The sequence below is a fragment of the Carcharodon carcharias genome, chromosome 9 (genome assembly GCF_017639515.1).
Source record: "Carcharodon carcharias isolate sCarCar2 chromosome 9, sCarCar2.pri, whole genome shotgun sequence".
In the NCBI taxonomy this organism is placed as follows: Eukaryota; Metazoa; Chordata; class Chondrichthyes; order Lamniformes; family Lamnidae; genus Carcharodon; species Carcharodon carcharias.
This window is the reverse complement of record NC_054475.1, coordinates 149,784,415-149,801,182: the sequence shown is the minus strand read 5'-3', so window position 1 is coordinate 149,801,182 and position 16,768 is coordinate 149,784,415. Positions and strand designations below refer to the sequence as shown.

Below are 16,768 nucleotides of genomic sequence, written 5' to 3'. Positions count from 1 at the left end.
CCCATGGGATGTGGAAATCACTAGCTAGGCCAACATTTATTGCTCATCCCTAACTGCCCTTGTTCCGGGGGCATTTCAGAGTCAACCAGATTGCTGTGGGTCAGGAGTCACGTGTAGGCCTTACCAGGTAAGGACGACAGATTTCCTTCCCTAAAAGGCATTCATGAACCAGGTGGGTCTTCACGACAATCAACAATGATTTTGTGGTCATCAATTTTTATCAAATTCAAATTTCACCATCTGCTGTGGCGGGATTCGGACCTGGGTCCCCTGGGCATTACCCTGGGTCACTGGAATGCTGGTCCAGTGACAATACCACTATACCACTTTTCCTTCAATACCCTAAGGGAACTGAGGACAATTGTGGCAGTGCTACCCATATCCAGCTGATAACTGAACAGAAAATGCTGATCAAACATAGGACCTACCTGTTCTGTGGCACGGTACTATAATTTATCCAGTAAACCACTGGATAAATGGGCCCCTCAGGCCCTGATGCCTAAGGGCATCCACCCACACTCTAAGGCCCCTCATACCAAGCTATGGCACTTCCATGTCCATTCCCCCACTATACACTGTATAAAACTAATGAACCCTATAGTGACAATAGGATGTGTAAAAAAAAAAAGCCTTTAAAAAAAAGTCATTCATTGAAAACTTTCCACTTAAAAAAACTCCTTTTTACTACAAGCCAATAAAAGCGTCAATCATCCAGACCCTTTTACGTATCTATAGCTGAAACTGCAAGCAGTTGAAAACCTCTATCTTGTCCATCTCAAGAGACCAGACATTCACTAGAGTACCGAAACACCTGAACCCCAGGGAAAACATTGCTTGATTGCCAGCTCTAGCTCTCTGATCTCTTTTGTTAATTGCAGAAACGTTTATTTACACAAGTTAAAGGGGAGAGCCGGTGTAGACACAATGGGCCGAAATGCTTCCTTCTGCCCTATAAGAACCGTAAGTTATACAAAAATAGGTACAATACCTGAGTACTCAAGTTAGACCGTGAATTTTCAATTTTTTTTTTTACAATTAGTATTATTTTGCTTAATATTGATTTGAAATTATTCGTTTTCTGAGACTTCCCTCTATTGGTATGTAAAAATTCTCTCCACACAGGGCACTAAAGCTTGCATTTACAATCCATATGTGAGTCTGTAATACTTGTTAAATAAATTGTTTCTTTTTCATGCATGATGATAATCGTCCAAATACCAATGATAATACCCCAGGTAACGTCATTATTGACATTTAGAAGTTAAAAATTTATATCAATACCTGCAGCCCTGCCAGCAGGTTTTTTTTTTAATGCTCCTCATTGCCTTTGCATCTTGACGACACACTCGTAAGAAAAAGAAAACATTCTATTACAATTTCAAGCTAATTTATTTTAGTTTTCCTGAGCTAAATGTTTATTAAAAAATTATTAGCAGGTACACCACCCTTTCAGACTTTTCTCAGTAACACTGACAGGACTTAAAAATATTTCAGAAGCTAAACGCAGAGATTATTTTGAGGTTATTTAATGTGTAGTATTCTGCATCCAGCATCGTTTAAACGAGATCAGTCCCTTCCCACTCAGAACAGCCAAAGATGCCCATCACAAATAGTGTGTAGTACATACTGGTTAACTGCTGAATATTTGGATGCCTGGGGTATTATAAAGCCCAAGGACATTGCAGTGCCATCTCTTGTTTGCACATACTAATTAAGCTACATGCCCATCTTAAAAATGGAGCTGATATCTCGGCACAGGGCGGGCTGTGCTGACATGGAAGAAGCTGGTACTGATATCTAATATTTGAAAAGCTACATGGGGTACATTTTTTAAAATGGCTATATATTTCCTATATATTTCCAAGCTGGCATATAGCTCCTATATGACCCATGCTTTGTACATGCATCATTAAAATAAAAACAAGCATTTTTGTACTGTACAGGACTGGTACTGGGTTTTTCTAAATTTCAAATAAGTTCAAATAATCAAAAGGAAACTTTTTGGGAATTTAAAAAGTATTAAAATGTTATAGGATACTCCAATATACAATCACTGCACAGATGCGGCTTACGCTAAAATTTGGATTATTTTGGGGCAGTCACATTAATACACAATAATGGAGTGTACAAAAACAGATCATGGGTAAGATGCTATAAATATATCGGAATTGCAGGATCAGTACAGATTTGACCAAAAGTGGAATAGACCCATGCATGTTGAAAAAGACTAATGGAATTATTTCTCATTAGATATTTCACCCTCCAAAAAAAAAAAATCAGAAGACTTGAAGTGGGAATGCGGCATTAATGAAAGACTCCTCGAATAACAATTCGAGACAGGCATCCCCGAGTTCTGGCAGATAAAGAACAGATAAATAGGGAAGATCCTCATTTGTCCAAGAGATGGGCTCCAGACGCTCCATGTGATAATTAACAGTCACAAGCATACAGTAAGCATAATGCTATCATCCTTGTGCATCAAAGATCCTGTTCAGCTAAAATCCAGTCATTTTCTCTCAATGTTCTCCTGCCCTATATCACCAACTCCTTTCAAGAATATTTTTCTAAATAACACTTGCTCCTTTGGATTCCCAAAAATGAAGAGGATCCATTCTTTAGAAGCTTTCTGCCTTTCCTGTTTTGTTCAAAAGAAAGTTAAGTACATGAGGTTGTGAGTAAACTACTTGGAAGCAACTTGCTCATTAAGTGGGAGTTATTTCATTATTTTCAAGCGTGCTGTAAAGTTTCTTCTGTCCTAATGAAATCAGGCACTTGTCTTGTTAAAAAGGCTGCTTGAATGATAAAAAACAGTCAACAGTCTGCTGTAGTCATTCAACAGCAATGTGTGAATGTCCAACTAGATGCTTTAGACATTAAGGATTTCAAATTCTTCCTCTGACTCAAACAGTTTGTCTGCTGGTTCAACAAACTCTGTGGGTCAAAGAAAACAAAGACAAAATAAACATTATTAACGGTATAAAGCAAAACCCAGATTATCACTTCATGGTATACTAAGAGAGGAATGACATTATTGAAAAGCAAACTTTAGAACAGATAAAGAAAAACATTTTGATTTAAAATAATGAATAGAGTACAAGAAAGATAACAGGCAAAATCATTAGGATTATTCAGTATACAACTAGATATGATGGGAATCTTGATGTACTAGAGGAATGAGCTTTAATTAACCCTTAAATCAAACCTTTCTCATCCCTAACTTTTTTTACGTTCTAATTTTTTTGGTGCAAAATAAAAACAATTCATTATCTTTTTTTAAAAATATACCAGTATGAAAGGAACACAGTAACAAAACCAACTTACAGTTATAGAGGACCTTTTGGATAACTATGATGAACGGTGGGCAGAGCAGAAAGTAGAGGAAAGTTCAGGAGAGATAAGAGAAGGGGAAATAAATAAACTTTGGGGAGGCTTTGGAGGAAGAGAGGATAGCAAGGCAAAGATGTTCAAGGAGTGAGTTCTGACAGCTTTGGTGGAGTGGAAATAATGTTGCAGGCCAGGATTGGAAGAGTACTGTGTATATTCTGAAGAAGAGGGCTGAGCTCGTGTGGAGTTAAGTCCTGGAGGAATTTAAAGACAAGAACCTTGATAATCTTTTTGGGGAGAAGACAATGAGCCAGTGAGGACAGGATGATAGGTGTGCCAGACAAGATGCAAGGTAGGATGTGAATGCAGTGTTGTTGTAGGGTGAAACTGGGGAGGTTGGCATGAAGAACAAATGGGGTTATTACAGGGGTAAACAATGAATAATGTCTCAGCGTGAATCTTACCTGCTCCTGTGGTCTGCACTTCAGGTTTGGTTGCAGGTATAAAAGGAGGCCAGTGTGCAGGATGCTTCTCAACCAATTCAAACATCCGGAAGCTTCGCGTTTTCAGAATTTCCTATCGTTTGGCACATTCACGTCATTAGACATAAGCTCAACACCATTTTAATGTTACACTGTAAACTATTTTTATAACGGGCAAGTATATTGTTGTATACCCATTTCATCTCTGAGATCAGGGTTCCAGTCCATCCCAGACTGATCTGGATGAAAATCTTCCCTCATTGTTAGCTGTAAGAGCAATGAAATGAGTCTGGGGTAGTCTAAACCTAGGTCCTCATGGATAAGCATTCACAATATAAAACTGTCCAGGTATGACACAAAATCATGTTGATGCAAAACCAGTCCTCACAGATACCAGTGCTTATGACATTAATCTAAAAATGGCCCATGGCTCACTCCTAAAGAGGATCCTTTCTCAAAGATCAGACCTTCATTTTCGAAAGTTTTTCCCTTGTAGTTTGGGCAGAGAGCCAAAAAAATTTCCATTTTCCATGAGTGTGTGTCATATTTCTGGATAAATGAATTGTGCCCATCGGTGACCAAGAATTCTGTGGTCCCTTAAATGTTACAAACTTCCTCAGAGTTCTTTTAAAAAAGTAAAATAATTTAGAAAATGAGAAACAAATCTGAAAGAGTACTGATCTCAAATTTAACATGAATTTCAATGCTAAATTAAATCAACATCTTAATCATCATGCAGGAAAAACTGTTGTCATTTTTTGGGCAGACTTCAGAGAAAAGAAATGATACACAATCTTAGGATGAACAGAGGGGAGAAAGTTTATTTAGGCCACATCCTAATAACATCTAAAAATGACTCATTCTTTGTGAATTTTTCTTGTTGGTAATGCTTCTTTTAATGCTTTCATAGAATGTGAGCATCTTTGGCAAGGGCCAGCATTGATTGCTCATACCTAATTGCTCTTGAGAAGGTGGTGGTGAGCCGCCTTCTTGAATCGCAGCAGTTTCTTTGTTGCAGTACACCCACAGTACTGTTAGGAAATGATATTTTGACCCAGCGACATAAGGAACGACAATATAGTTCCAAGTCAGGATGGTGTGTGGGGAATTTGCAGGTAGTGGTGTTCCCATGTATCTGCTGCCCTTGTCCTTCTAGGTTGAGGAGATACTGGAATTGGAAGGTGCTATTGAAGGAAGCTTAGTGAGTTGCTGCTTTGGGTCTTGTATATGGTACTCACTGCTGTCACTGTGTATTGGTGGTGGAGGGAGTGAATGTTGAAGGTGGTGGATTGGGTGCCAATCAACCGGGTTGCTTTATCCTGGATGGTGTCAAGCTTCTTGAGTGTTGTTGGAGCTGCATTCATCCAGGCAAGTGGACAGTATTCCATCACACTCCTGACTTGTGCCTCATAGATGGTTTGGGGAGTCAAAGTGAGTTACTCACCACAGAATTCAACCTCTGACCTGCTTTTGTAGTTGCAGTATTTATATGGCTGGTTCAGTTGGGTTTCTGGTCAATGGTAACCCCCAGGATTTTGATGGTGGGGATTCAGCAATGATAATACTATTGAATCAAAGGGAGTTGGTTAGATTCTCTCTTGTTGATGGTCAGTGCCTGACACTTGTGTGTCATGTGAATGTTACTTTCCACTTATCAGACCAAGCCTGAATGTTGTCGTGGTCCTGCTGCATGTGAGCACAGACTCCTTCAGTGTCTGAGGAGTCATGAATGATATTGTACAATCATCAGCAAACAACCCCACTTTTGATCTTATGACGGAGGGAAGGTCATTGATGAAGCTGCTGCAGATGGTTGGGCCTTGGACAAAAACCTGAGGAACTCCTGCAACAATGTCTTGGGACTGAGATCATTGGCCTCCAACAACTACAATCATCTTCTTTTGTGCTAGGTATGACTCCAACCAGTGGGGACTTTTCCCTTTGAGTCTCATTGACTTCAATTTTGCTAGGATCTGTAATACTGAATTATGGAATGTCATACTGGTGCAGTAAGGACACTTTGAGGTTGGTCTTATTGGCTACTGTATAAAAGATCTTTGCCCACTATCAAACCTAACATGCCTGATCTTTACCAGGTGTCTAATCAGACATGCTGTCACTGGACATAAAACTTCTGAGAATATTAAAATTCTATGGCACTGCCATCTCTACTTAAAATAAAATCATTTGAAAAAATCTTGTATAAATAACCAATCTTCTTATGAACCTTGGCATTGAGTCAACAGACTATTCAGCCATGGGGTCATCATGGCTGACTTCAATCCAATCTTCACTAAATGCCCTTTCAAAACTAAAACAGATTTATCAATTTTCTTTCAATCTCATGTAAACCTCCACAGATTTCAAATTAAAGTTTAATTCATAAAAGAGGAATCAGAATTAAGATTAAGACTAAAAAAGAAATGGTTTCATTTCGTACCTTCTGTACAGAATTACACCAGCTTTCAAAATCTTTTTCAGTGTTGCAAAAAAATCCCTGGAACAAGAAATAAATGTCAAGAAAAATGTGAAAATAAATAAGGAGCACAAGCTTATGGAATCAGACATGAGGCATATTGGGCTTCTAACACATTTTTTTGATAGCACAGGGTTTAAAATATTTAAATTGGATGATAACAGATTTTATGTGGATGAATGTTCAATCCATCACAGACAAAACCCAGCAAAGAGACCTCATGTGTAAGAGAGTTGTTCTCCCACAGTGTAAGAGGAAAAAAAAAGGTGGAAAAAGCAAAGGAAAAGAACAAATCAATAAACCCCAAACCAATCTTAGACCTCTCAGCCCTCAACTCAAAGCAGCATACGTGGAGATCTGAGAGCAGCTCATTTTCTTCATGACTGTGCTGGGAATGGGTACAAGCCACTTTAGATATTCCTATTCTTCTTTAAGGCCCCTGTACAGATCAAATCTATGGTACGTAATGTGTGTCCTAACTGATCTCCCCATTACTCAGAAAATATAGATGTGTAGCAAGTCTAACATACGTAACAAGATGCTTCCTTCAGCCTATGTGAGAGAGACTGAGCACCAAGCCATGAAGTAGAAGCTTGCTGCTCGAGGAGTTGCTAGTTCTCTCCTGTTAGCCTAACAACGAAGCACAACTGTGCCCCATCAGCTGTCTCATGACCATCTAATGATTATCCTTGTTGGTGGAGAGAAGAGGAAGAAAGCTGCATTTCTTTGGAGTTAAAATTTAAGATGATATGCTTAGTAATAGAAAATGAGAACTTTCAACACTGTGGAAGATTCCGTATACAAGACCTGAGTCAGATAGATTCATAGTACTCAAAGGAGCTGCTGATGATGAAACAGCTAGCCTGTTTAGTAATATAAACAGCAACGAATGACTTGGAGGGGAATTTTCAGATGTTCACATGTGCCTGCTATCCTTGTGCTTCTAGATGGTAGAGGCTGTGATTTTGCAAAGTGTTGTCAGAAGGGCCTTGGTGAATTGTTGCAGTGAATCTTATAGATAGTACATAATGCTGGCACTGTGTGGTGGTGAAAGGAGGTAAATGTTTAAAGTGGCAAACCAATCAAATGGGCCGCATTACCCTGAATAGTGTTGAACTGCTTAGGCAGAATTTTATGAGTCAGCGAGCGGGGGCGGGGCCCACTCACCGACGAATAAAATAATGTGCGGTGACGTCGGGGGGGCGGGGGGGGACTCCCGATGTCACTGCGCCCGATTTAAATTTTCAGGAAGGTGGAGGCACAGCAAAATCAGCTGCCGGCCCGCCGACCTGTCAATGGCCACTTGAGGCCATTGACAGGATCAATTAAGTAATTATATTACCTGCTCGTCCAATCTTAAGGTTGGCGGGTCGGCCAGGAGACTAGAAAAAACATGAAACCTCATCCACAGGCGGGATGAGGTTTCACGTGGGCTTTAAAAAATTTTAATGAAGATTTTGTAAAAATTATGGACGTGTCCCAACTCATGTGACATTGTCACATGAGGAGACGTACGGGAAATTTTATTTTTCAATTTTTGTCTTTTTTACATTTTGAGCCAATCTCCCTGAGGTAGCACTTAGCCTCAGGGGGATGAGTGCACTCTTTCGTGCGTAAGTGCGAAAGAGCGCACTCTCGATTTTGGGATTCTCCCCTCCGCCCACACAGGAAGCGCATAGTGCTACCGTGTGGACGTCACACTGGGTGGGCCTTAATTGACCCGCCCACGTGAAATGGCACCATGCCCCCGATCAGGAGTGCCAATCGGAAGCACGCCCGTACGCGCCTGCCCATCTACTTCCCCCTCGATGGGGGGAAAATTCAGCCTCTTGAGTGTTGGTGGAGCTGCACTCATCTAGACAAGTGGGGAATATTACATCAGCCTCCTGACTTGTACCTTATAAGGTGGACAGGCTTTGGGGAATCAGGAGGTTAGTTACTTTCTACAGAATTCTCAGTCTCTGACCCGCTCTTGTAGCCACAGCACTTATGTAGTTGGTCCAGCTAAGAATCTGTCAATGGTAACCTCCAGGATGTTGGTGGTGGGGGATTCAGTGATGGTAATGCTGTTGAATGTCAACAAAAAATGGTTAAATGCTCCCTGCTCCCTGATTGGAGATGGTCATTGCCTGGCACTTAATAGCTAAAACCTGAATGTTGTCCAGGTCTTGATGCATGTGGGCACAGACTGCTTCATTATCTGAGAAATAGTGAATGGAACTGAAAGCTGCAATCATCTACGAAGATTCCAACTTCTGACCTTATGATGGAGGGAAGGTCATTAATGAAGTAGCTGACGATGGTTGGGCCGAGGGCATTACCCTGAGGAAATCCTTCAGTAATGACCTGGGACTGGGATGTTAGGCTTCCAACAACCACAACCATCTTCTTTTGTGCTAGATATGACTCTAAGTAATGGATAGTTTTCCCCCGATTCCCACTAGACTTTTATGGGGGTGCTATAATTCCATAATCTGTCAAATGCTGGCTAGCTGCCAAGGGCACTCACATTCACCTCACCTCTGGAATGTCTATGTTTGGACCAAGACTATAATCAGGTTTGGAGTCGAGCCATACTAGCAGAAACCCATTACTTTGCTGATGAAGAGTAGACGGATGGAATGGTAATTGGCCAGACTGAATTTGTCCTGCTTTTTGTAAACAGAACATATCTGCACATTTTTCCATATTGGTGGGTGGATGACAGTGTTGTAGATGTACTGGAACAGCATGGCTAGCATCACCGTTAGTTCTAGAGCAAAGATTTTCAGCACTACAGCTGGGATATTGTCAAAATATTGCCTTTGCTGTATCCAGTCAGCATTTTCTCGATATCACATGGAATGAATCAAATTGGCTAAAGACTGGCATTCGTAATGCTGGAAACCTCAGGAGGAGGCTGAGACAGATTATCCGCTCAGGACTTCTGGCTAGAGATGGTGGCAAATGTTTGAACCTTGTCTTTTGCACTGACTTGCTGGGCTCCCCTAGTATTGAGGATGGGATGTTCGTGGAGCCTTCTCCTCCCGTTATTTGTTTAATATGTCCACCACTATTCATGATTGGATGTGGCAGGACTGCAGAGCTTAAATCTGATACCATGGTGTGGGATTGCTTAGTTTTGTCTATAGCATGCATGTAGTTTTGTGTTGAAGCTTCACCAGGTTTTGCTACTGCTCCAGGCACGCTCTCTTACACTCCTCATTGAACTGGGGTTGGTCCCCTGGCTTGGTGGTAATGGCACCAAGAGTGACAATTATGCTTTGCCATGAGATTATGGTTAAATACAATTCTGCTGCTGCTGCTGATAGCCACAGTGCCTCATGGATGCCCAGTTTTGAGCTGCATGATGAAGGGTGTCCTCAACATGAAGATGGGACTTTATCTCCACAAGGACTGTGTGATAGTCATTCCTAACAATTCTATCATAGACACCAGCGACAGGTAGATTGGTGAGGACGAGGTCAACTAGGTTATTCCCCTCATGTTGTTTATTTCAGCACCTGAACTTCAGGGCTCTGCCAGCTCGGTCAGTAGTGGTACTACCGAGCATTCCTTGGTGATAGACATTGAAGCCTCAGCCCAAGTTCATTTTGAGCCCTTGCCACTCTCTGTCCTTCTTCAAAGTTGTTCAACATGGAGGAGTACTGATTCATCAGCTGAGGGAGAGCAGTTGATGGTAATCAGCTTGTGTTTGACCTGATACCATGAGATTGCATGGGGAGTGGATTCAACGCTGAGGGCTCCCATGGCCACTCCCTCCTGACTGTATACCTAAGGTATGGTGATGGAGGAGTCTGAACTTTTGGCTTTGAGGTATGATTCTGTGAGTATGATTATGACAGGCTGTTGCTTGGCTAGTGGAGCAACTCTCTCAATTTTGGCACAAGCCCCCAGATGTTAGTGTTGCATTTAGGGTTGACTTGGGGTGAGGTGGGGGATGCCATTATTTTATCCAGTGCCTAAATCAATGCTAAGTGGTCCATCTGGTTTTTATTCTTTGACTTCTGTGTCACAATTTAAAACAACTGATTGGCTTGGTAGTTAAGAGTGAACCACATTGCTGTGGATCTGGAGTCACTTGTAAGCCAGACCAGGTAAGGACAGCAGATTTCCTTCCATAAAGTTCAATAGTTGGATTTTTATGACAATCCGGTAGTTTCATGATTATCAGATTTAATTAATTAACTGAATTTAACTCTCCCAGCTGCTTTAGTGGGATTTGGATTCTTATCTCTGAAGCATTAGTCCAGGTGTCTGGACTACTAGTCCAGTGACATTACCGCTATGCTACTGTTCCTTTGCCAGATAAACTGCAATTCCATATTGGTCCACCAGTTGGGACATTGATCCTTGATTCTTGCTAACTGGCACTTAGGCTGTTTAGACTTAGTTAACGGGGAAGATTGTGTACAGTCCATTTTGGGTTAACAGAATCTACTTGTGTGGCTTTCTCAGTAATTTAGTGTCATGACTCTCAAACTTGGTGATGGGCTTATCTATATATCAGACATACGGCTGAAAAATGTCACTTTCTTGTCATCTCCTTTGTTGCATTCATGTGACCCAGGTAAAAAGGCAGGCAGAGTTTATCCTCAAAGATTCTCCTCCTCCAGGTACCATGCCCTAAGAAGGCATTGGTGACCATGGACTTCCATTGGATTGGTCCATGATTATGCTTGGCAAAGTACTGCCATTGCCTTCTGCAGAATGGCTGACCAGGAAACTCTCCTGCTCTTACCACCTGCCATCAGGCATATTGGAAGGAATTACAGGCTGATAATCAACCCTGTGTGGCCACGTTATGAAGGCACCTCCAGTGACCATCAGGTGCTGAAATAGGACTTGAACCTGGAGCTTCTGGCCCACTGCATCGCAAGACCTCCATATTATCTTCAAAGCTAGAACAAAATATTGAACACATATTTGCTCTTTAGAACACAAAGTTTTCCCCGTAGAGATGTTCCTGTTCTTAACTGGGCTGTTTGGCTTGGAGGAAGAAGGTAGGAACCAAACATGCAGCAAGGTGCTTCCCCAGGGAGTACTTATTAAAATCTGTCGGAGAGTCAATCCACACTGTTGATTTGCACTTCCTAGCAGCTGGTGTGCTGCAACATTGGCAGGATGTAAACAATGGTGTTCCCCAGGGGTCAGTGTTGAAACTATTACTATATTTTTACAATACATATATATATGTTTAAAAATTACAAGATCAGGACCTGTGTAAATTTCAGATGACACAAAAATAGGAAGCACGTGAGGATCTTGATAAAGTAATTTGGGAAATCTGCTAAACTAGGAGGAATTATATTTAAGATTATCATGAAAAAATAAAAGTCATAGTTTTCTTTTCAATTCATTCACAGGATGTAGGTGTCTGGTAAGGCTAGCATTTATTGCCCATCCCTAATTGCTCTTGAAACTAGTTGGCTTGCTAGGGCATTTAGAGAGCAGTTAAGAGTCAAGCACATTGCTTTGGGCCTGGAGCCACATATGGACCAGACTGGGTAAGGATGGCAGATTTCCTTCCCGAAAGAACATTAGTGAACCAGATGTGTTCTTATGGCAATATGGTAGTTTTCATGGTCACCATTATTGATATTAACTTTTTATTGCCGATTTATTTGATTAACGGAATTTAAATTCCTTAGCTGCCACTATGGGATTTGAGCTCATGCCCAGAGTTGGAGATATTCTTACATCGACGGCTTTTAGGGTATAAAATGCCCTGCCAGAAACAAGGGTGGAAATAAAATGTTTTTTTTTAAAAAAAGGGTATGAGAAAATGGAAGAGGAATGGGACTAAATGTTTAGCTCTGACTGGAGACAGTCCAGCCACAATGGACCATACTGTAAAACTCTGTGATTTAGTGAACTAGCAGTGCAGCACAACTTCTGTTTCATGACACACCTCCAAGTGTGTACCAGGATGTCAAAAGCTGCAGCTACATCTCAATCAGTATTACTGCAAGAAGTTCGCAGAGAAAATCGTGTTTGGAAATACTATCTTTGCTTCATCCAACGGCCTAAGAAGTTCTCCTGGAACTCTGAAACACTACAAACCTCTAACTGTCCTATTTTGTGGACCACTACAGATTCCCTAGAACTTTCTATGTTATTAGAACCATTAGGACCCATCTCATTAAATGTTGCTGTCTTACATTGAAATAGTTTTTTATTGCTCATAATCGAATCACTGTTTTGCCAGCAGATGGTGCTACTGCACTTTGTAAAAGTCTGAAATTATATTCAGTGCTTCATAAGGAAAAATGGAAATGTATTATGTTGCCTCCTCCCATCTAACATTTACGTTAAACCTTTTCTTTTAGGGCTAACCTGATACTTCCCAACCTGCAATGTGTTAAAAAGGTGAAATGGGCTCCCAAAGCCCTTTAAAGAAATTCAACATCGTAGTGTACGCCACAGAATGGCAGAAGAACAGAGGGGGACAAACTGTTGGGGGCTTCAAGGAAATGTATCAAGAAATTCAAAATAATCAAGTGCACCACTGCATTGTGGTAAAACTTCATTCCAAAACTCTCAAGCAGCAAGAACCAGTTGGGAGGCTAGAAAACTCGAATGGGATATGGAAGAAATAAAAAAGGTGAGCACTAGGCTGAGCTAAACTTTAAAAAAGCAGCACAAGGCATTAGATAAGTTTAAAAGAGGTGCACTCAAGCAAAGCAACAAAAAAAAAGTTAAAGGGGAGCACCTGAAAGAAGTAAAGCTGAAAACAGGATATCTGGTCAAAAATTAAACTATATCTTGGAACACAAGAAATGATAAGAGTAGACTCTTCTGTCCTCTAGCCTGCTCTGTCTTTCAATTCTATCATGGCTGATCATCTAACTCCATTCCATGTTCCCACCTGCTCCCTTGATTCCCTAATAGATCAAAAACCTATCAATCTCAGTCCTGAATATACTCAACGATGGAGCATTCACAACCTACTGGGGCACAGAATTCCAAAGATTTACAATCTTCTGAGTGAAGAAATTGCTCCTCACCTCAATTCTAAATGATCAACTCTTTACCCTGAGACTTCTAGAAAACAATCCCCCAAAAAGAAACCTCAAGAGAAATCAAATCAAAAAGGAGACACAAAAAGAACTAGTTAGGATGAATTTTGTTTGCTGCAGATATTTTAGATATGAAGGTCAGGTGTAATAGATGGGGAAAAGATTAAAAAAAAATCATAAATATAAAGCTTCAGGCAGAGCAGACAACACAGAAACTCACAAAAGCAAGTGGATCACTGAAGGTGAATGGATTGTATTAAACTCAGTAATTGAATCACTAAAGGATGAATTATAAACTGTCATATTGAGGGAACCAAGAATATGGGGATGTTGAATGAACTAAGGTTAGTAAAAGCAGCAAGAAAGATTAAGGCTGTGAAGTTACTTAAAAGATTATAATAGCAGATATAATACATTGTGTAAAATTGTAGAAGAAAGCCAAGTCATGGAGGAAACAACAGCTAGAAAAATCAAAGATAGCAAAGAGAAGGCACAGGGGCACTGCAATGGTAGGATAGTCTTTGATGTCCAAACAGTTGGATACAAATGTGTGTTCCAGAGCAGTTGCTAGGTCATGGTGTGTTGCTTACCTGGAGTTCATAAAGTGTATAATGAGGAAAAATGTTAGAAAGACTGCAAAGGGGATACAAAGGAACCAAATGGCAGTATTCCATATTGGAGCAATGCCATAATATAGGCCTTAGAAGTCACATATATAAGGATTGCCCTAAAGCTCGAAGATAAATGATAGAAAACCTGCATTCGTATGGTAAAGAAGAAGAATTCACTGAGAAAATTAAATATGTAAATGAATGTCTGGTGACCTGGTGTGAAAATAAGGATGCTATCTGTATAAATTAGCTTCAAAAATTTTCAGGACAAAATGACAAAAAGAAAGAGAGATTGAACATAAACAACGTAGGAACAAGGAGGCTTGCAAGAAATATAAAAGCGGTTAACAAGAGTTACTTAAATAAGATGGGCAAAGGATAAGGTTAAGGGAGATACTGGATTTTAGACAGGACAGTTTTGAGTGGGGAGGGGAGTTAACAGACAAGCATGGACAGCAAAAACTCGAACATACAGAAAGCAAAAACTAGCAGATACAGGGGATCAAGGAAGGTGGCAAGACCTATATATGAAATATCTTATGTTGGCACTTCATCCACAAACACTCATTTCTGTATTATGATTTTGAGTTCTACTTTTTATGTTGATATTTAACATTAAATCTGTCTATTTAAATAGGGAAATGTAAGTAAGCTGTTGTCTGACAACAATAACAACTTATGTTTATATAGTACTTTAAATGTAGAAAAATATCCCAAGGCATTTCACATAAATGTAAGCAAATATTAACTTTGAGCCAAAGGAGCTACTTGGGAGGGTGGCTAAAAGTGTGACCAAAGAGGTGGGTTTTAAGGGCAATTTTAAAAGGAAGAAAGGGCAGGAGGGAATATAAGAGAAAAAGACTAAAAAGGGATGCAGGGTCAAACATAATCATGGGCAGAATTTTTCGCATGGCATGTAAGCGTCCTGATGTCATCTTGCACTCGCCCTGATAATTCGATTGGCGGGCACGCCCGAGAGTTGGCAGCCTGTTCGCCGACAATTAAAAGAGGCCTATAAAGGTAGTAATCAATGGTAACTTTTCATTGCCCGTCCAATGTTATGGTTGGTGAGCAGGTGAATTGGCCAGGTGGCCTTTGCCTTTTTGAACATACTTCATTCAAAGGCAGGACGAGACTTCCGATATTAATTTTAAAAAAAGATAAAAATGTTTGGACAGAATTTGCATCAGCCATATTTTCAGGTGACTGATCCTGATACGTGGACATTTTCTTTTATCAGCATTTGAAAATCTTTCAGCATTTGAAAATGCTGAGCGTTTCAGCACGCCTTTCATGCTGGTTGACCGTTAATTGGTCAGCTAGCGTGAAATCGCGGTCGAGGGCTGATCGCAAGCAGAGGATTTCCCAGCTGCTCCCAGGCCTGCTGACCACGCCCAAGATCCTCCCACATCTATATTCCTGGTCAAGATTTATCCCTCAACCAAAATCATTAAAGAACCAGTTGAACTGGTCACTACGTTATTGCTGTTCGTAGGGCCTTGCTCTGTGCAAACTGGTTGTCATGTTTCCAATGTTACAACAGTCAACACTTAAAAAATATTTCATTAAACCTGCTAAAGTAATGAAAGACACTATAAAAATGCAAGTTCTTTCTTCCTGTATGCTAGGGATATCTGGGAGGTTAATGAACCTGATCCTATGGACAGTGAGAAGATGTAAAATGATTAGTGGAGCCATGAGAGACAAAGCACATCTTGACTTGGTAATGGCAAATGATCTAGGCAATATGGGAGAAAAGAAACCTATGGTATTCTCAGGGGGAGTAACCAACCAATGATCCATTTTGAAATCAACTGTGAGTCAGAAATACCAAACATCAGGAATATAATCTTATAAGGCTTAATATTGGGGAACTAAGAACAGAGTTTAAGCAAATTAGTGGAGCTTGTTGGTAGATGTAAAGTGGAAAACCTTTAAACACATAATCCAAAGCCAGGATTAGCAAATGTTGGAAGAATGAGGAGAGACAATATGAACTAAATAGTACAATTTTAAAGAGGTTTAGGAATAGAGAACTGGAGGTGTAATGCATATGAATTGGCAGAACAAGTTGAGAAGGGTCATTAAAAGTCCTAAGGGATCCTTGGCTTTATTAACAGAGGAGTACAAAAGCAAGGATATTATGCTAAACTTTTATAAAACACTGGCTAGACCTCAGTTGGACTATTGTGTTCAATTCTGTGCATCACATTCTAGGAAGGACGTTAAGACCTTAAAGAAGGTCCTGTAAAGATTTACTAGAATGGTAGCAGAGCTGAAGGACTTCAGTTATATAGAGAGACTGAGAAGCTGTTCTTCTTAAAAAAAAGGTTAAGTGGAGATCTGATAGAGGTGTTCAAAAATAAGGAGAAAGTGCTTCCAGTGATAAAAGGATCAGTAACGAGAGCTCATAGATTTAGAGTGATTGGCAAAAGAACCAGAGATGACACGCAGATTTTCCAGCACTGCCCAAAAAGATGGGGAAAACAGATTAATTGTAACATTCAAAAGAGAATTGGAGAAATATTTTTGGCTTTTGGATGAGATATTAAATGGAGGCCCTGGATGCCCTAGCTCTCAGAGTAGGTGTAAAGGATCCCGTGACACTACTTTGAAGAAAAGTTGGGGAGTTATCTCTGGTGTTCTGGCCAATATTTATTCACGAATCAACATCACAAAAACAGATGATCTGGTCATTCTCACATTGTGGGAGCTTACTGTATGCAAGTTGGCTGCCGTGTTTCCTATAGCGCAACAGTGCCTACACTTCAAAAAGCTTTATAGTGGCTGCAAAGCACCTTGGGACACCCTGAGGTCATGAAGGCATGTCTTTCTTTTCTTTCTTTACTTCAAGGG

General features: G+C 40.4%; 1 protein-coding gene across 2 annotated transcripts in view; it reads right to left on the bottom strand.

Annotated features, from left to right (window-relative positions):
• Positions 1–1,370: 1,370 nt before the first annotated feature.
• The window catches only part of atg4a (autophagy related 4A, cysteine peptidase), a 53,087-nt gene continuing 37,689 nt past the window's right edge, over positions 1,371–16,768 (bottom strand). For both annotated transcript variants that reach the window (XM_041194709.1, XM_041194710.1), the window contains exons 11-13: positions 6,247–6,303; positions 3,789–3,900; positions 1,371–2,931 (exon numbers count right to left, since the gene is read on the bottom strand). In XM_041194709.1, coding sequence (XP_041050643.1) covers positions 2,867–2,931; positions 3,789–3,900; positions 6,247–6,303 — 234 coding nt within the window. In that variant the 3' untranslated portion in view covers positions 1,371–2,866. The remainder of the gene's footprint in view (positions 2,932–3,788; positions 3,901–6,246; positions 6,304–16,768) is intronic.